Source organism: Nelumbo nucifera, chromosome 8, assembly GCF_055504915.1.
Source record: "Nelumbo nucifera cultivar China Antique chromosome 8, China Antique-T2T, whole genome shotgun sequence".
Lineage (NCBI taxonomy): Eukaryota > Viridiplantae > Streptophyta > Magnoliopsida > Proteales > Nelumbonaceae > Nelumbo > Nelumbo nucifera.
Genome location: NC_142656.1, coordinates 24,070,504 through 24,092,244, shown reverse-complemented (window position 1 = coordinate 24,092,244; position 21,741 = coordinate 24,070,504). Strand labels below are relative to the sequence as shown.

The 21,741-nt window shown below is 35.5% G+C and overlaps 1 protein-coding gene and 1 long non-coding RNA gene across 2 annotated transcripts; one reads left to right on the top strand and one right to left on the bottom strand.

Annotated features, from left to right (window-relative positions):
* The first annotated feature begins 7,074 nt into the window (after window positions 1-7,074).
* Window positions 7,075-12,634, top strand: LOC104609164 (putative leucine-rich repeat receptor-like serine/threonine-protein kinase At2g24130). The gene is made up of 2 exons (XM_010275400.2): window positions 7,075-9,905; window positions 11,911-12,634. The coding sequence occupies exons 1-2, from the start codon at window positions 7,337-7,339 to the stop codon at window positions 12,261-12,263; spliced, it is 2,922 nt and encodes a 973-aa protein (XP_010273702.2). The 5' UTR covers window positions 7,075-7,336; the 3' UTR covers window positions 12,264-12,634.
* Window positions 12,635-18,047: 5,413 nt separating this feature from the next.
* On the bottom strand, window positions 18,048-18,879 carry LOC148789760 (uncharacterized). Its single transcript, XR_016079890.1, has 2 exons — window positions 18,737-18,879; window positions 18,048-18,391 (listed from the first exon to the last, which is right to left on the bottom strand). It is a non-coding gene; the product is annotated as an uncharacterized LOC148789760 (long non-coding RNA).
* Between the last annotated feature and the right edge of the window lie 2,862 nt (window positions 18,880-21,741).

Here is a 21,741-nt window from a genome sequence, read left to right as displayed (position 1 = left end):
CATCCCATTTCATTTGGTTGGGTTGGATTGAGCCAAGTAGTATAGGCGTTGTAGCCAATTCGTTCTACCCATTTGTACAGTCCAGGTTTTTTTTTGGTATTAGAGACAGTCCATGTTTGAAACCAATGAAGTTTCAGTTTACGGCTTGATATAAAATAAGACAGAAATGGAAAGTTGAGGGAAGGTTTGAAACCAATGAAATTTCAGTTTACGTCTTAAGAAATTCCCCTCAACTTTGTGCTTCTCTTTTACTTTTTCAAGCAAAAGACAGCCATTGGGTCGACTATGGATATACTCAACAGCCCCCTTTGGTACTGCTAAATTTCATAACTAGTTTTCGAATCCGACCTTTCAAAAAGAGTTCACTTTTGCAGCATGCCTGTAAGTCGGGCCAGGATAGGTTGCGTTGATGCCAATCATAATCCAACTCTAATTCTAACTGAATCCCATGGTTCTGACTTATTCAATCCTAATTAAATTCCTTCAATCCTAACTTAATCTAACCTAACTTGAAGTTGATTAAGGTTGGGCCCAACTCAACCCTCTTCCCATTAGGGGTGAGCATTATTTGGTTAAAACCGAAATACCAAATTGAAAATTTTGGTTTCGATTTTTTTGATTTTTAGGTAATTTGGTTCAGTAAATTCGGTTTTCGGTTTCGATTTTCAAAGTTAGAAATTGGTTAACCGAAAAAACTAAATTAACTGAAATTTATATATTAATATATTATATATAATTTATTATAATGAAATTCAATTTCATAATATATTTATAATAATATATATATTATAGGTTATAATATATAATATTTTATATATTAATTAAATTCGGTTTTTAACCGAAATAACCAAAAACTAAACCAAAAATTTCAATTTCAGTTATTTCGGTTTTCTTGTAATTTGATTTTAGTTCAGTTTTCAGTTTTTAAAATTTTGGTTTATTCGGTTTGTTTTTTAACCAAAAAAATCAAATGCTCACCCTACTTCTCATCCCTTAAAAATCTCATAAAAATTTTCAATCTCAAATCTTAATTCAATTTCACTACACATATTAATCCTATATTTTATTAGTATCTTTTTGTTGATGTTTTTATTGGTTCTTTTTGCATAAAATTCAGAAAATTAAGTGGTTGAAATGGCTTTATTATGTGTTGTGAGTTACGATTTATGATAGATCTTTAATGGGCTGCAAGCTATGGGTGGCAAACAATAGAGAGGAAATGAAAATAAAAAATTCAAACTACATAAAATATGTTATTAAGGCTTTAGTCTTTCTAGTTAAGGTTAAGTGAAGTGACTATCTTAAAAGAAAAACATGATAGTATGTGGTGGGGGCTATACAACTATTATGCATTTAAACGAATTAATGTATGACATATCATATATAACATATATTTATATATGACATGTACTATAGAGTCAGATTCAGATTGGATCTGATTACCTAAGAGATCAACCCTAACCTTAACCCAAAAATCAACCCAATCCAATCCAACCCCACTTTAGAATTGGGTTCAGGCCAACCTGGCCTAAGTTACAACCATATTTTGCAGTATCCCACTAAATAGTCACTTCATCTGATTCAAGGTGGGCCCATGGCAACAAATCAAAATCAAAAGCTTTGATTTAATTGTTTCAACGCAGGGCTACCACAGTCCTAGAAAATGTGGGTTCGTTCAAAAAAGGTTAGCTAGTGGACTTTTCTCAAAAGGTTCAGCACTGTATAGACCTTATATGTGTAAGAGCTGCTTTTTGATAAATTCTCCAACTTCTACCATTTCTGAAAAATGTTCTTTTACCTTTCCTGTCATCATGGGATCCTTTTGTCTCAAGAACAGAAAATGCAAAATGAATCAATATCCTGAAGTCCAATTGGTGAGAGAAATGAGATAATTGAATATACCCTAAGAAAATTTTCAATAATATCGAACCAAGTTTGCCTTCCATTATTGGAGAAAATGAGTGAGAACCTTTGATATTTGAATGATGTATAGCTAGCCTAGTCTCTTTCCTTTCTTTCCAAAAGAAGAAAAACTCATGATCAAGAGCCCAAATACCAATTGCCTAAACATGTGTGAAAGAACTGTCCAAATTTATTCACATAAAATCACAGTCACACATAGAGAATATCTCATTCTCCTACATAATATTATATAGGGGGAGATCTTTCCAATTCATGGGGGTAGTGTGTTGTGGATAAACATGGGCAGAGTTATCGTGGGCAAGAGATCCGGAGTCGTGTGAAGGTGTCATGGGTAGTTTACAAAAGATCATGTGTCCCCTCTAACTCTCCATGACTCTTTCTAAATTTTGTGTTTTTCAGATTTTTGAAAATTAAAAAAGAATTACGCATGGGGCTATTTAAATTCACCTATAACACAGTTTCCTTTTTATTGAGAAATTATATAACTCGTTTATTAATTTTTGGTGAAATTAAAAAAACTAAATTTTTTTTTTATTATTAGGAAACTTGGGACAAATTTCTACCATGTTTGTGCAAAATTTCACAGGGGCAAGTTTTACTCTCCAAAGCCATATCCACTTATTTAGAATATTTCCTTTTGTTCTAGAAAACCTTGTTAAGAACTTTGCAGGTTTAATATCACTGAGATAAATTTCTGATATAAGATATGCATAGGATGTGAGCTGGATTAATTAAACAAGTGTCTACAAGTTTCCCATCTTGTTAGTGACAGTCACTGATGGGCTTGATAGTGGGTATTGATGAAGAATGCTTCTTTATGATATAATTACGACTTCCATAAGGTGTATATTAACCAATGAAAATTCATCAAAATTCACCAGCGTTGGGTTTTGATGGGTGAAAATTCTTCCGATATAATACCTTCTATGCTGTAAAGCAAGGCATAAATGTAGGAGATCTGAAATATTGTCTCATAACATCTAGGGGTGCAATTAAGGTTGGTCCAAGCCTGCTCAAGTTGCATCCCCTAATAACATCTTAGAATTCACAAATAATGAGATGTTACGTATTAAATCTAAGAGGTTAATTTGTTATTATGGCTATGTTTGGTAAGAGTGCAAATGCAGATATATACAGTTCATGAAAATGCATGGTTTGGTTTTGTATCGATAAATTTTGTATTCTAATTACTATTTGATTGTGATGGATATGAAAATGAATTCAAGACTAGAATCTACCTTCATTGCATTGATAAACTTTTAGTGCAAAGGTTTCTTCCATTTTCTAGGAGCAAACTTTGCTCCCATTTTGAATGCAAACTTGTCAGAAAAACTAAATTTACTGTCATTTTCAGTATATAACTTGCTCAAATGGATGCAATTTCACTTTGGTTCAGCGTTTGTACTTGTACCAAATGCAGCCAATATGATACTTCCAAATAAATGAAAAGGGCACATCTTTTTGTGACTCCAATTAAGGGTCCATTTGGTTCTTTGGAACAGGTGCTTGGAATGGCCTATTTGGATTCCAACCATTTGTTTGGTTGGAATGAGATTCTGATTCTCATACTTGGTGGAATGGGATTCTCCCATACGGGGGAACAACCAGTTTGGGCTCTCCCCTCGGGAATGGGGTTCCCATTTTAGAGTTTATCAATAAGTAAATAGTTACTGACAAAAAAACCCTCCAAACCTTAGTATTAATAAAATATTAAGCAAAATGCTAAAATATTTTTAAAGTAATAGCAACAATAATAATTAAGTACAGAAATATCAGTATAAATAATTAAAGTAGTGAAAAATAATCATAATAAAAAACAAAGATAGTAATTATTAAATAATAATAGATTAATATTAAATAGTATTAATAAAATAACAATAAATATATAATAAAATAATAAATTATTAATAAACTTATAATAAAATTTTCATAATAAAGTGCTAAGAAAATAGTAATTATATATCATAAAATATTAATAACTTCACAGTAAAATACTAAGATATTGGTTATTAAATACTAATTAAACAATAATAGAGTAGTAATAAAATAATAATACAACAAAAATATAAAGTGATAATAAAATAATAAAAGAATAATAACAAAATATTAATGCACTGATACAAAATTGAAAATTTTGGGTTGATTTTGACTCCAAATGAACTAAACAAAAATAACGGGAATCCAATTCCGATTCCTATCTAAATCAAACAGGCATTGGGAATATGCAATTCTGATTCGAATTCCAATCTTGACAGTAAGCCAAACTGACCCTAAATATCTACAAGTCAGTGATGGATGTGATGTTTTAAATTTTGTGACCCTCAAAATGTGCAAGAGGTAGAGGATTTATGTGAGATTTAATTGGAAAGAGCTTCCAATTAATTGGGTTAACAGCAGAGTGGATACGTCTAGGAGAATAAATAGAACAGATAGGTTAAGACCCCTTTTCTATATATTTAAATAGGTCTCCATATGCAATAGAGAAGGATCATCTGCTTGATCTTTGTTTGATACTCTATAACTGGTATATACCCTGCATGGGCTGAATACTGAGGGGTAAGGGTGTTAATGGCCCGGTTTTAGATTGGATTCCGTCCAGTTCAAAATCAATTTGGATGGATTGGACGGACCAACAAGACATATTGGATTGGACCAATCTGGTCCAAAATGCTTATTAGATTAGATTGGACCTGATCCGTTCGTAACAAATTTATATTAGATTGGGTTGGATTAAGCCAATATCTGGTCCATTGATATAAGATAAGAATATGTGTCAATGGACCGGGTTTAGGTTGAAACCAATCTAAATCAAATGAATTTGAAGAGATTGAACGGTCCAGACATTGAATTTCCAAATTGGTTCAAAACATTCATTGGATTGGATTGGACCTGATCCATTTATAATGGACTCACATTGGACTGGATTGGATTTGGACCAAATCCAGCCCAATTGACACCCTTACTGAGGGGTTCCAACCTTTAAAGCTTATTCTTTTGAGTTTTAAGCAATTCTTGATCCTATTTATGGTTTTAACAACTAAACAGATGTAACTTTTTAAATTTTTAAAAGAAACAGATTTCAAAGTTTCAGTAACAACATATATAACATAGGTTGGATCATATTCTTTCCAAAGTGATCTGATTGATGATCACAACTTGTTGCCTCTTCACGTATTGTGGATTGCATTTATAAGATAAACTCTGTTATGTTAAAAGTCTTTTCCATCGAATTAATTCATACTCTCTATAAGTTTAATACTTGTCAAAATGTATAATCTATCTCCTCAATATTTCCATCTCTGTCAAAGACCATTTTGATTTTTGTTTTTATAATCAAAAGTCTACTGGAGTAAATCAGTTTTTGGGTGGTGGTAGCTTGAGATCCTATCTAGGGTATCTTACCTAAAAAATTAACATTAGTTTTATTTGATATTAACTACTTTCACCACCCCAACTGCCTTTTCAAGATTTGACTAAACTCTTTTTTTGGTTCCTTCCTGCACTCTAACTCCAATACTCAAACTAAAGTTGTATGACTTTTCTTGTCTCCCCTCCTTGGTCAAAACATAAGCATGTTTAAATTGTATAGAAAGATAAGGTTAGTTATCTGATTGGTAATTTCATTTAATTCCCAATTTTCATTGAATTCATCTTCTTTCGATTGATGTATTTATGAGTTACGTATGCTTCATGTACAAGTAAATAGGATCATTATAGGGTACTGTATGGTGATAAATTTTAAGTGATACAATTCCTGGTTTCATGTAGAAAATATGGGTTTTTTCCAAGCCAATACCAAACAGACCTTTAATTTGAACCATGAACTTTGTTATCTGATTCCTCTGGATACAAAGTACTGTGACCCATCTTCTGAATAATGGGCATATTAATGCACAAATTGATAATTAATGCTTCTAAGCAGGTATGGCCAACCAAACAATACTGCTTATGAAAAGATTACCGAAAATTTGTTTTACATCTTTCTCTAAACATAGTTTATTCTTCTATTTCCATGATAAACTAGTTTAAAAAACTTGGCAAATTTTCTCTCTTTTTTACCCAATTTGGTCATAAGTTCTATTATAGCTGTATGCATGCTGCTGATATATAATGCAGATCTAAATTTTCTAGGTGACTATGTTTAGGATAATCATCATTAAAATCCTGCATAAGATTAAGTATATACAAAATTAGCATGTTAAGGGGTTGTTTGCCAAAGTGTATGATTTTGTTTTTGTTCTGAAAACCTTTAAGTGTATCTATACCTATCCCAAACAGGTCAGAGCTGCACATATAGAGAAGCTCTTCATGGAAGAGAAAAGACAAACAGAAACAACCCACTATTACCTAGGTTCAACCTAAGCATTTCGTAATAAATAGAAGTACCCATTTTTTTTGTAAAAATATAAATTCTCTAGCCAATCTTCATCAGGTTTTTGTCAAAATAAGTTTTTCTCTAATCGAGTATATCTGGTTACCAAACACTACTTTTTCCATAGTTTTTGTTAAAACCAATCAGGACCCAACACACATCCAAATCCACCCAACCACTGAATTACTTCATCCACTGGACTTAAGAGTTCGCTTGTCAAATTCTGATTGGTGCTAATCAAGGAAATTCATACCTACCAAAACTCTTGTGATAATAATCTTGAATTCCCTAGAAAATTCTAAAAGTGAATCAAAGTTCTTGTCTGACAAAAATTGCATGGTGTAGACCACGTCCACGTTAGTAGTAGCCTCCATCCCTAGGCTACAATAGGCACCAGTGTAACACTGTAACTACCAAATTGTCATGGTGCCCTACCAAAACAAAACATGGTGATCTCTTACATCATCCAATCCAACAAAAATATACCAAAATCAGCAAAACCCAGTTGCCACGTCATCACCCTTTCCTCCACGAGAACCCACATGTGCTCTGTTTAAAGCAACACTAATTAATTAAAGTCTTAAGCTGATAGATTTAATAAATCTTTGTCAAGTCTAACAAGATATGCCTCCACTACCAATTATACATAATTAAGCAAAAACCACTACCAGGAGGTGTGGAGGTAGGTTGGGCTAATGGGCTGACATGGACACCACCCAATTATAACACGGTCCATTTTAGTTAAATAACGGTGCTTCTGTGTTAGAAAGATCACGGTAATAACTGACACAATTGTCTTCTGTTGATTTGTTGACTTTGTGTAGTCAAAGAATTAAGGCGCCAAACGAACGTTTCACCCTTCAACGGCAGTTAGGCAGAGCCTCGATTTGTTTGTTTATTTTATCTTCCTCACGTTCGTGGGCGGAGAGAGAGGAAAAAGAGAGCTTTATCTTCTTAAAAACCAGATGGTGAAGCTACTGTTCTGTCCATTCTTTGGCTGTCTTCGTCAATTTTTAAGCTTAGCGAAGAGCCATTTTGATAATGATCATGATGGGTTTCTGTACATTTTCAAGGTCTAGCTTTCTTTGTTTGATCCTTCTATTTCTTGTTGTTTCTGGAGAAGACAATGCTCGAAGTTTGAATGACCGAGCTGCGCTTCTCTCTTTCATGTCTGGTATTGATTCCGACCCGGAGCTGGTTCTTGGGAATTGGAATTCTTCGGGTCTGAACATGTGCAATTGGACGGGTGTTGTGTGTAACACTGCGAAAGATCGAGTCGTGCAGCTTGATCTCAGTAGTCGATCATTGGGAGGGATTATTTCTGCAGCTCTCTCGAATTTGTCTTTCTTGTCTGTGCTTGATTTATCGGGCAACTTCTTTCGTGGTTCGATACCAGTAGAGCTTGGAGCACTTTCCATGCTCGAACAGCTCAGCTTGTCATACAATGTTCTTGAAGGGAAGATTCCTGTTGAATTTGGGTTTCTTCGGAACTTAGTTTATCTTGATTTGTCTAGTAATAGGCTTGTGGGTCAGATTCCGGAGTCACTTTTCTGCAATGATTCCTCTTTATTGGAATATATAGATTTGTCTAACAATTCTCTTAGCGGGGAGATCCCTCTATGGAATCACTGTAAGTTAATTAATTTGAAGTATCTTCTACTGTGGTCCAATCGGTTGGTGGGTCAGATTCCTCCGGCCCTTGCAAACTCGACGAAGCTTGAATGGCTTGATTTAGAATCGAACTCTCTAACCGGAGAGTTGCCAGCGGCAATTGTGGATAAAACGCCACGGTTGCAGTTCCTGTATTTGTCTTACAACAACCTCATTAGTCAAAATGGTAACACTAGTCTTGAACCCTTCTTCTCTTCTCTTGTTAATTGCTCTAACTTTCAAGAACTCGAATTAGCGGGAAATAATCTGGGTGGACAGTTACCTTCTGTTATTGGTAATCTTTCTACTACTTTTACACTACTTCATTTTGAAGAGAATCTTCTAACTGGCTCCATTCCTCCAAGTATTTCCAATCTTGTGAACCTCACCCTCTTGAATTTGTCTAGCAATCTCTTGAATGGATCGATTCCACCTGAGTTGTGCAGAACTGGAAGACTGGAGAGGTTCTATTTATCGAACAACTCTCTGACTGGTGAGATCCCTTCGGCTTTGGGCGACATTTCCCACTTGGGTCTTCTAGATTTGTCGAGAAACAAGCTCTCGGGTTCAATTCCAGATAGTTTCTCAAATCTTTCTCAGCTAAGAAGACTCATGCTCTATGAAAACAATCTGTCAGGACCAATACCTCCGAGTCTAGGTAAATGCATCAACCTAGAGATTTTAGATCTTTCTCATAACAAACTTTCTGGGTTGATTCCAAGTGAAGTTGCAGGATTGAGTAGCCTGAAACTGTACTTAAATTTATCAAGCAATCTCTTGCAAGGGCCTCTGCCATTAGAGCTCAGTAAAATGGACATGATTTTGGCCATTGATCTTTCATCCAATAACTTTTCTGTCGTAATCCCACCTCAACTTGGGAGCTGCATTGCACTGGAGTACCTCAACCTTTCAGAAAATAGTCTGCAAGGTCCACTCCCAATCTCCATTGGCAGGCTGCCTTATCTTCAAGTGCTCGATGTATCTTCGAATTATCTGGATGGGGAAATCTCAGAATCTCTACAGGCATCTCCCACTCTCACAGAACTGAATCTATCTTTCAACAACTTCTCTGGGAGCATAACAAAAGAGGGAGCATTTGCGACACTGACAGTAGACTCCTTCCAAGGAAATTCAGGCCTCTGTGGGTCCATCCCTGGAATGAAAAACTGTCGGAAGAAACGGATTCATCACCTTGTGGTCTTGCCAATTCTTCTCTCACTGTTTGTAACTCTTACACTGTGCTTCTTTGGGTATCCATTACTAAACAAGTCAAAAAGAAGACGCTCAGCAGAAGTATTTGGTGATGCTGGTGGGGAGTTGAGTAAAGAGGAAGAAGAAAGAAATCAGATGAAGTACCCCAGAATTTCTTACCAACAACTGATAGAAGCCACTGACGGGTTCAATTCCTCGAGGATAATTGGATCAGGTAGGTTTGGTCACGTTTACAAGGGCATACTCCAGGACAACACCAGAATTGCAGTGAAAGTCTTCGATCCTGGGATGGGTGTAGAGATCTGTTCAAGCTTTAAAAGAGAATGCCAAGTACTAGCGAGGACTAGACACAGGAATCTGATGAGGATTATAACAACTTGTAGCAGGCCAGACTTTAAGGCTCTTGTTTTCCCATTAATGGCGAATGGGAGCTTGGAGACTCATCTCTACCCAAGCCACAGGTCAAGCCCTGATCTAAGTTTGGTTCAGTTGGTGAGCATATGCAGCGATGTAGCCGAAGGGGTTGCCTACTTGCACCACCATTCTCCAGTTAGGGTTGTTCACTGTGATCTAAAGCCGAGCAACATACTTCTGGATGAAGACCTGACAGCTTTGGTAACTGACTTTGGGATAGCCAGACTGGTGAAGGGTGGTGGCGAGGAGGGGGCCATTACTCGCACAATTGATTCGTCTACCATGGGCTCCACCGCGGGCCTGTTATGTGGGTCGGTTGGCTATATTGCTCCGGGTAAGTAGTTAGTTTCCTTGCATATTAATTTGGGTCAAAACACCCTTTTGAAACTCATGAATTTACAAAAACCAACCCTATATTTTGCAATAATTTCCATTAGATGAAAGTGAAAAATGACTGTTTAACCCTAACATCCATTCAAATAAATTTAATAAAAAGAAACTAGAAGCAAAAATTCCATTTTTTTCTCATTTAGGAAAAAGTGTTAGGGATATTTTTAGAATAAACAACCATGAATCTATACCCTTTAACATTTTCTACTCAGTTTAAGAGTACTTTTGGAATAAAGAACCATGGGTCCATGCCCTTTGAATATTTTCCACCTAGTTTTGGTGATCATATGTTACAATTTTCATATTCTAAAACAAATAGTTTCTGAATAAAAGGTTGATTAAGTAAATAGGTTGCAAGTTATAAGAGGTATTTTAGTAAAATGCAAACTATAGGGTAGGTTTAAATAAATCTGTAAAAACTTTCCCTCTGACAATCATAAAAGCCTCCCTTGAGGTTTCACTTTCCTGAAAACCACCCCCATAGTTTATGAAAAACTATACTTGTTCCAGTAATGAAGATTTCAAAGTTATGAAATTACCCTTGCAACTTTTTAGAGAATCTTTCAATATAATTTAAAATACTGGTAATTGCCCTTCTAAACTTCACTAGAATAAAATTATTTTATTATTTTCAGTCTAACATGGAAATCTATTTTAATTAATAGTGAAAAATTCTTTTGAGGTATTTTAGTAATTTTTCATGTGAATTCATAGATGTAAAGGTAAAATGGATATTTTTGAAAAACTAATGCATTAAACCAACGTTTTCTGTCCATGACAACAAAAAGGGGGTGGGGACAACTGCAGGTTGTTCCAATACTACGAGGGAAGTTTTTGTGAAAATGAAACCATAGGAGAGGTTTTTATGCTTGTCAGAAACCTCAATGCAGATTTCTATATTTTACCCTAATTTATTTTAACTGATCTTAATAGAGTTATAGAGGTATCAAATCATGACCAGAGCCAATCGATCCCATCCAATTTCTTCCAAGTAAATTATTAGGGTTTGGGGAATTCCAACCCGATTTAAAATGGGTCCGGATCAGGAAAATTTGCCATTTCTAAGCTCTATTAACTTGTTCAGGCAGTCTGGAATGTCTGAGTAATTAAGTAGTCAGATTGTCTTCACCATTTTATGAAAAATTAATTGGAAGGTGTAATGTAAATTGGAGTCTATTAATTAGATGGATTTCCATCAAATGGCTGGGCAAGGGTTCGAACAGTATCAGATTGTCCGAACTCTACGTATTCTATTCCAATTTAGGGTGATACAGAATTACAAATTTGATCACCTGTTTATAATTGGATCAAATATATATCCACCCTTATATGATTTAGTATAGTCTGATTTGATTCAATCACTTAAAAATATATGCTAATATATTCTTTAGATTTATGAAGAATATATGCTAATATAACCAAAGTCATTTTTGTATTATTTTGTTAATATTATATATATACATTAAAATATTTTGATAATTTTTAGCTTAATTATATTTATTTATATAATATTCAACATCTGATTACAATTCGAATTTCAATAAAAATAATCCAAAATTGGACCTACCTATATTCGATTCGATCCGTTTACAGTCAAATGGGCAATCGGGTTAGACCCATATTGATGAATGATTTTAACATACCATGCAGCCTTGGTGAACCATAAACCATCAAAAGGTCTGACCCACTCAATGTGATGGTATTAGTGGATGAATCGATGGGAATTCGTGATCATCATTCTCCAAAAGCGTTTAGTACTGCATCAGATATCTCTTTCATCAAAAGACTACAAAATCATGGGTATTATATTTGACCCATCATGTCATCAAGTGCTGCAAATAAGAAATGCTGTGCTCGATTGTCTATACTACTGTAATTAAATGATTAATAGAAGCTTTTCATTCTTTATATTATCCTCTTTTTAATTGGTTTTTTGTTTTAATATGCAGAGTATGGAATGGGAAAGCGTGCTTCAACAAAAGGAGATGTTTATAGTTTCGGTATTCTACTGCTAGAGATTTTGACAGGCAAAAGACCCACAGATGTGCTGTTTCACCAAGATTCAAGCTTGCATGAATGGGTGAAGAGCCATTACCCGAATGATCTTGAACCCATAATTGAGGAAGCCCTACTTAGGTTCGTGCCACCAGTAACACCACTATGCGATGCATGGAGAGAGATCATCTTAGAGTTGATTGAGCTTGGTTTGATTTGTACACAGAACTCTCCTTCAATGAGACCTTCCATATTGGACGTAGCCCTAGAGATAGGTCGGCTGAAACAGTACTTAGCAAACCCTTGAAGAAGCTTCGTGTGAAGTTGATTATTCGAGAATAAAGATGGCAGCAGACTGGAGAATTTGTTCAACTTTTTGATTATATATGTGTCCATTTTATTCTTTTATTTGATTCAGTAATCTGAATTACATTCTCCATGTTAGAGAATAAAACCTATTCAAGGACTTCACTTACTAGTTTAAGCTTTTAGGTTGAATGGTTCTTTGAGATGGTATCAGAGTCATTTTGACTAAATGGTCTAGTGTTCGATTATAATTTATCAAGTTTCAGCACAAGGTATGGATGGGCCTGTGCTGTCCTCGCTTCAAGCTCAATGGACTTTCGTGTGAGGGAGCATATTAGAAAATAAAACCTATTCAAGAACTTCACTAAACAACTTAAGATTTTATATTGTACTGCATGCTTGTGAAAAGTACATAAAAGCATCATATTCTTGATATCTGGTTTAATTTATTATAAAGGATTACAAGAAATAGATTTTGTACCCTCGCAATTTTCTGAAGTGTCCTTCATAACATAAATTTTCCCTTTTTTAATTAACCTTCCCATAAGATCCTTGAAATTGATAAGGTCGTCCTTTGAGCCTATTGAGTGCATGTGGATATGCACCAAAAGAATTTGGGAGAATGACCAATCAGCCCAGATCAGAATTTTATAGCTCCAAAGTACAAGTCATTTCACTTCAAGAAATAATAAATTTGATTTTCCTTTTCATATTGTTTATTCTAATGTCTGGGGCCCTATTACTTTAACATCCGAGTCTGGCTATAAGTATTTCATTACACTTATTGATGACTACTCCCGATATACATTAGTGTACCCTATGTGGTCAAGAGATGAAGTACCAAAAATTATTAAAGATTTCCAACACTTGATATTCACTCAGTTTCAAATGGAAATCCAAATTTTCCAATCAAACAATGCCAAATAATATTTTCATAGTGATCTCACAGATTTTTTTGCTTCGTGCGGATCCATACACCACAGCTCTTGCGCTAGAACCCCCCAGCAAAATGGTGTTGTGAAAGAAAGAGCCGCCATCTTCTTGAAGTTGCTCGTGGGTTACTTATATACATGAAAATTCCTAAGCATTTTTGGTTAGATGCTGTATTGTGTGCTGCCTATCTCATCAACGTATGCCATCTCGCTTATTAAGGCACAATGCCCCCCATTTGCTTCTTTTTCCCAAAGCTCCCATCTTCTTTATTCCTATTCGTTTGTTTGGTTGTCATTGTTTCATCTAGGACCTTTCTCCTACTCATTGAAAACTTGATCCTCATACCATTTCTTGGGCCTTCTTGGATTATCCTTCTTCCCAAAAATGCTATCGATGCTTTGACCCTGTTTCCAAGAAGTACTATGTCTCTATAGATCTGACTTTCTTTAAAAGTGGTGATTTTTTCTTGGTTACTCCTCAGGAGGAGTGTAAGGTGGAGGAGAAACCAATTCAGGTTCTCCTCCCTCCATTCCATGTTTTTCATCATCGCAAGGGCCAATTAAATTCAAGAGCTATGGAGCAACTTGAAATTGTATCGCCAACATCATCAGATTCATCGGGGATAGATCATATCCAACTAGGTATTACCAATTTCTATTGATGTTCCTGATCCTCTTGCCATAGATACTTCATTTGTTGATAATCTAGACATCCCCATTGAAAAAAGGAAGGGAGTTAGGTCTTGTACCACCAAGTATCCTATTACCTATTTTGTTTCCTATGAAAATATCTCACCCTCTTTTCGTGCTTTCATTTCTTCCATTGACAATGTCCATATTCCTAAAAATGTAGCAAAAGCTACCTGAATGGATAGATGCAATGAAAGAAGAGATAAATGCCCTATATAAAATTGGTACATGGGAATTAGTGAATCTTTCTGAGGGTAAGGAACCGATAAGGTGCAAGTGGGTGTTCACAATGAAGCACAAGGCTGATGGCATGAGAGAAAGGTACAAGGCTAAGTTGGTGTTCAAAAGGGTTTACCTAGGTATATGGTGTAGATTATGTAGATAATTTTTCTCCAATAGCCAAGATGAACTCCATTAAAGTCGTTTTCTCTATTGTGGCAAATCTTGATTGGGATCTTCATCAGCTAGACATTAAAAACGCCTTCCTAAATAGAGGCCTTGAGGAAGAGGTGTACATGGTCCAACCTCCTATTTTAGTGCCCTAGGCAAAGAGTAGAAAGTGTTGTAGGCTAAAGAAGTCTTTGTATGGTCTAAAACAATCATTGAGAGCCTAGTTCAACATGTTTCATCTGGCTATACAACAGATTGGTTACAAACAATGTCAGACTGACCAAACTCTATTTTTGAAAAGAGGGGAATGAAAGATTACAACATTGATAGTGTATGTTGATGACATAGTGATCATAGGTGTTTAGAACGTTGAAATTTAGAGGTTAAAGGATTTCTTAACCACTTAATTTGAGGTGAATGATCTACATCCCCTTTGGTATTTCCTTAGAATTCAAGTGGTCCGCTCACAAAAGGGAATAATTCGTTTATCAAAGGAAATACATCCTAGATCTATTACAAGATTCAAAAGATGTGGGCTGTTATTTATCGTTTGGATGGGAGAAGATTTAGGTGCCAAAAGACCTCGTATCAAGAAGACATGGGAAGCCCATTTTAGACTATTTGTAGGAAGCACCAAATGGAGTATTTCACATTTTTTTCAACTCCTATTTGCATGGAAAGATGCATCTTAACCAAACAATCTTCAAGCTGGTAAGATCTTAAAACAAAAGCCCACATTGTCTTTTAATTGTTAGGTCTACTAGAAGATCTTCTAATAGTTTGGATCGATATAGGTTAATGGCCTTAACTTTAAATCTTTTTGGTGTATAAACATGGTCTATTCCTATTTGTAGAATGGCATAACTTGTAATTCTTAATAATTAATTACTCGCAACAACATTTTCATTCTTTTATTGTGACAATTCTTATTATTTATTCTTTTAGAATAAATATTATTGGATTAAAATGGAAAGTAATGTATAAACATTTTGGGGTGTTTGTAAATATTTTTAGTTTAGTATTGTCTCTAGTTCTTTATCCACTATCTTTGGTTTGGTGTTGCTTTGGTTCCTAAGGCAATAGCCATTTGGCGCTCATGTGTGGAGAAGACCACCGAGGAGCGATCATGGCCATTACCACTAAAGGAGGAAGCACTGGTGGAGGTTGGTCTTATCCCAGTTGACATTGATAGATATATTTTTGTAATTGGTTTTTGTTGGATGTTAAATGTAGCATACTAACTTTAGTCCCATTGTTGATACGAAATTTTCTCAAAGGAAGAGGCTAGCATTTACCACTAGAAAGAAAACTGAGATGAATGCCATTGTGAAAAAGGTTGTTGCTGAGGTCAACAAAAAGCACATTTAGTTTTAGAGAGAGAAGGTGGTCATTTTCAAGGCCCATAAAAAAAGTGTTGAGGCTGATGTGACCCAACAGAAGAAAGCTGTGGAAAGAAAGAGGCCTCTGGACATTGTTGCAGGTGAAAGGATATAGAAAAGAAGGTTATGAGACTAGAGGCTCATGGGACACTGGACCGCTGGAGATGTAGGCACCACCACCGCTGGAGAGGCTCATGTATCATTTAAATTAAAAAGGTAGTACGTTTGATACCCTAACCCTAAAGACTTTAAAGAAGCAAGTACAGATAATACAGGATTTATGTGGTTCGGCTTATAATCTATGGGCAAAGAAGGAATATAAATCCACTATGTAATAGATAATGGAGAAGAAATACAGAATTGTGCTGTCAAAGAAAACCCTAAACCCCAAATACACTCAAAGAATTTTGCCTTTGGGTTTTTCTCAAATTAACTGGGAGTGGATTCTTGAAGCAAGTCACCACAAAGAATTCAAAACATAAACATAACAGTATAGATAACAAGTCCTTCATTCTTCGCATCATGTTCTAGTCATGTTCTAATCGAATTGGATAGTGAAGGAATGGGACTTCATCAGTATAAAGGATGTGGGGTGACAACTTTCCAAAGGTAACGCCTAGCTTTGCGACATAAAATTAGTAACCCGGGAGCCAAACCCTTATTTAATGAATGAGCTTGGCACTTCACAAGGGTGTTGAGGTGAGTACTCGGCCCTTGGTTGTTTATGAAGGCACAAGACCGAGTTAAAGGAAGAGGTGCAACGGGTGAAGGATCACATGACAAAGATAAGATATAATGGAGGAGCACCATATGCCATTTCTACTTTAAAGATGATGGAGTCTTAACTCTATGAGGCCAAAGTCACGATGTCTGTTGTTGTGAAGGGCCAACTAAAGGAGCAAAGGGGCCAAATCAAAAGACTGGAGCACAAGCTAGAGGTGGCCAATGCTAAGGTTATCATTGAGTAAAAAGCGTTGAAGTTGTACTAGAACGATCTGGTCAACTTTGTTGGGAAGTCTTTCGTCGAGGGTTTTCTCCGGCAGGAACAAGTTCTTGCCATCATTGCGAACTTCGATGTAAGGAAACTCAATCTATTCGAGGACACTTGGAGGAAGTGCAAGATCCAAATGCATCCGTGGCCAGAGTCAAAATCAAGGAGGTCGAGGCCTAGATCGGGGAGCAATGGTGTACTAGTGGAGTGTGGGGGTAGCAACGATGATGAAAAGAGTTGAGTGTGTTAGAAAATATTTCTTCATTGATGTTGTCGGGCCTTCGAACCCTTTAAAAGTAGTACTTATTAGGCCGAGGGCTCCTTTCATCTTGATTTATTTTCATCTCTCTTTTTTCTTTTTTTCTGTTGGCATCAAAGTATCCCCCAAATGTACAAATTCCTTTTGTTAGGTAATGAAGACTACTTTATCAACTGTTGTTCAGCTTGTTATTTTGAGCCTGCAACTTAATCTTAACACTAAGTTGACGTTGTGGAGCACTTAAACTTGTTTCATGAATGAGGGTTTGAGGTCTCAGCCCGTGAGGGACAAATGTATTGTGCAAGAATTATTCATAAATAGACCTGTTCATGGGCCGGGTAGCCCGATGGCCCGGCCCGGCCTGGCCCGGCCTGGCCCGACCTGCACCCCGGTCAGGCCTGGCCCGGCCTGGCCCGACCTGCACCCCGGTCAGGCCTGGTCATGTAATTAGGCCCATGGGCTTGATCTCGGGCCTAACACAGTAAGTCCGATTGTGTTTTGGGCCGGGCTTGGGATTTGTCAAAAAAACCTGGCCCGACCCGATTTAGCATTATATATTTTAATAAATATTATATTATTTATATATTTTATATTTAGCATTATATATTTCATAAAATATATAATATGTATTTTATATATTATATAAAATATATAAATAATATAATATTTATTAAAATATATATATTTATAATTTAATATATACATTTTTTATTCTTGTTTTTATAATCTCTCTCTCTATTCAGCTGCTAACAGTATGGGCTAAACTTCGAACTCGGGCCCAGGCCCAGGCTCTGGGCTTTTTATGAGGGCTGGCCTCGGGCCCAAGTTGTAGGCCTGATGGTCAGGCCAGGCTCAGGCTCGGGCCTTAAAAAATTTTGTTAATACAGACTAAAAGCCTGGCCCGGCTCGACCCATGAATAGGTCTAAGCGTAAGTGTACTCACGGGCCCATGCATGGCTCACTCATCTCAAGAGACCAAATCCTGTGGACTCTTCTAGATAACCTTCTCGTAATCTTATCTCTTATAAACTTAATGTAATCTATATAAATAGAATGGCAATGGGTTCAATATTTGAGCCCGATCGTCAAAGTCACAATGCTACTCTTTTATTTAATATACTCAAATTTAATTTGAGGAAAGAAATAGTAGAGAGAAATTGTATATATGCTGCAATTCCTATTTATTTATATATTTTTGCCAATAGAAATTAAAGAGCTCCACTCAGATTGATGAAGAAACAGTACAAGGAGCAGAGTGGCTGCCTTTATTACATACAATCGCTAATGAAAACGAAGGAGATAACTCAACTCATTTGCAAAACTCACAGAAACACACATGGAATAATCCCTCAAAACAACTAGCCTTGCCACCGTATGTTTGGGTGCACCAGGACGTGCATTCAGCGAGATTACATTTAGCCGGCAACAGGTCAGGAACTCTCCTACAAACACGGCCTACAGCATCCGAACTGGGCAACATTGAAGCAACTGCAACAACCATCCGTCGATCGTTTATACAATAAGTAAATAAATAAATAAATAAAGGCTGATAGGAGAGGGGGAATTAATGAGAGCAAGTCTGTATATATTCTACCATGCAGGATTCCCATTTTGTCACTGATAAACGATTGCATGTATAGCAGAGAAGGCAAGCTCTACCAACTTTACATATCAATAATACTTAAAAAAAAAAAAAAGAAAGAACAACAATATATTTGGACTGTTGAAGGTTGCACCATGTGGTGTAACCATGGCTGTACCTTTGCAAATATATAGCAAGTCGTTTTTTAATGTTGATGCAGAAAGATCATAAATGAGGATAGTTTAAGAAACCTGAGAGGACTAGGAGGACGAAGAAGAAACAGCGGTAGAACTTCGCCATCTTTGTATCAGCCTATTTGCAGAGTGTGTTCTATTGTGCAAGAAAAGTGTGTGTATCTTATGGATTGATGAAGACTTGTGGGGGTATTTATAGAGGTCTGGCTCTGTAGAATTATTCATAAATAGAATTCTAAGGTGGATGATTTTTCAAAAAGAAAAAAGAAATAAATAACTGTGGATGGTATCAACTTCTGATGTATCAAATGGATCCAGCTAGCATATCAAATGACCCAATCCTGTGTCTACTTACACAATTAAGTAATTATTGGATCAACTTGTTCGTGCGGATTCAAATAAGCTGGCAGATAGTTAATGGGTCTGACTGTTTGTGTTATATATAATTAAATAGCCCATACCGGAAAAACAGCCAGACAAGGATGGTGACCCATTTCTTCTACGTATGGTAACTGACTGTAGCAAGGCCAAGGTTACTTTGAAGTTTGAAAACTTTGGAAAATGGCCAAACTCTATTGTGTCATTAGCTCTGCACGTTACCTACTGATGTAGATGTTTGTTGTAATTAAAACACTCTTTCTAATATAAATATTTGCTGGTCGTATGGCTGATTCCCATCGAACCAGGTTTCAATTACCTCAGTATTTACTTTCTTTAATTCTCGGAATCAGCTGGCCTCTACCAGAAATAATTCAAGAAATAGCTTGTTTAGTTGTTTAGGATTGATGAAAACTAACATTTTTCTTAAATGAACTAATATTGCTTTATTGTTTTTTGTCTTTGTCCCTTTGACTTCCGGCCAATGTTCAAGCAAACTAACATTCTCAGAATCGATCGGTGCCCATTTGGAAGGGCTGGACGATGAACAGGGAGTAAATCAAGTCGATCTGGATGGTGAACCTCCATTACTTGATTGACGAAGGTTACCTTAATAAGTTATAACTGCTTTTCTCACACAGACGAGGCCTTTTATACAAAGGTTAATTAACAATAAGACTTATCAGCCTGAAGGCTATGAATTTAGTGGAGGTTTTAGCTTTATTCAGTCAGATTGTTCATTATTCTTTAAGGTCATAATCCAACAGCCATGAACTGAATATTGATCAAACTATTCATTCTTTCAGTTTGGGGTGAGCAAGAAAAACCAAAAAACTGACCGCAATCCAACAAAAAATCCAGTTAATTAAACCGATTGGTTTGAGATTTTTAAAAAACTAAAGGTATCAGTTCGGTTTCGATTAACCAAATAGAAAACTGCTAGCTAACCAAATCAACCAGTATACATATATTTCTATACATTTTTGTATATTATATATTTTAGATTTTCTATATATTATAAATTAATAAATATGAATCATATATAAATATATATATCTATAATATATAATATATGAGTTATTATTTAAAATCTAATATTATATATATATATTTCTAGTTTTTTATAATATATTTATAATTTTTTTATTATATATTATAAATATAAAAAACTGAAAAATTCACAAACTGAACTGATGATTAACTGAAATGATCAACGGGTTAACCGATCAACTTAGATTTAGTTTTAATTACCGGTTTTCCATAAACTAGTAGTACCAGTTTTGTTTGAAAAATACACCCACGGTTCTATTAATCGAACGGCCGTGAGCACCGGTACTTTGAGCGCTAGGGAAAATGGGTTAACCATAAACCTGTTCATGGGCCGGGTGGCTTAACCGCGGGCCAAAAAGCCCGGCCCGCATAAAATTCGAGCCGGGCTCGGGCTTTGCCAAAATAGCCCGGCCCGGCCCAACCTATAGTTAAACCTAAGTAAACCCGGCCCGACCTATAGTTAAACCTAAGTAAAAACCCTATGTGATGTCCATTTGAATAAATTTTTTAATTTGAGAATGTTGTTGATTCACTTGTAGGCCCATTGTTCATTTAAATAGGGGAAAAAACATCTAAATTAAAATTGAAAATGTCCATTTGAATAGGAAAAAATTCGAATTTCTTTTATTAGGTCAAGCTTCGGGCTCGGGCTCGGGCTCGGGCCTAACATTTTTCTGTTAATAAAAAGTCAAAGCCCGGCCCGGCCTGGCCCATGAATAGGTCTAGTTGCCCATAACCTCATTTTTTTCATATGCGAAGAAGATGAATTTTGGTGGGTCTTTTAGAACCAATTTTCGATGAACCCATGTAATGTATGATGTGGGTTCGTTACAAGGTTTTAATGGCCGATTTTGTTTTGGTTACCTGTACCATTTTGAATTCCGCTGAAACATAAGAATTAGCTTTAATTAATTATACTACATATTTAATAACTTAATTTTGTTACGACTAATAAAAATTAATAAATTATTGGTTAATAACTTAATAGCTATTTTAGGTAAATAAATTAATAAATAAATGACTAATTAATAAACATTACATGTAATTATAAAACATAATAAAAAATAGTAAAGTAAATAAAATTTCATAAATTAATAAACTAATAAAAGTATATCTATTAACAAAGCTAATACAATCCCGAAATAAATTAATTTTTTTAATAAAATTATTTCAATTATTAAATTAATAAAAACTAATATAAATTGTGTAAATTGATGAAACCTCCCCAATAGTTTTTGAAAACTTCTTTAATCTCCCTTGAATTTCCTCTCCAAAAACCTCCCTCCACATTTCAGGAAAATTGTACAAATTGACCCCTTTTCTAACTTTGATGTAGAGATGTTAATAACTAGAGAAAATCTCTTCGAGCAAAACTCCGTTCTCACCTCTCCCGGCTCCCTCTCATGAAATCTCTGATTATTTTTTTAATTAATATTTTGCGCTTTATTATTATAATTATGTCTAAATGGAGATATAAGGTAGTTTTGGAAGGACCGGTGTTTAGGAAAGGTTAAAGCAACTTTTAGAAATTATAGGGGAGGTTAATTAGTAATTTATCCTAAAATTAAATAAAATATAATAAATAATGTCCTTATTTGGCACACCAGATGATGCATTATTGTACTAGTCCTGGT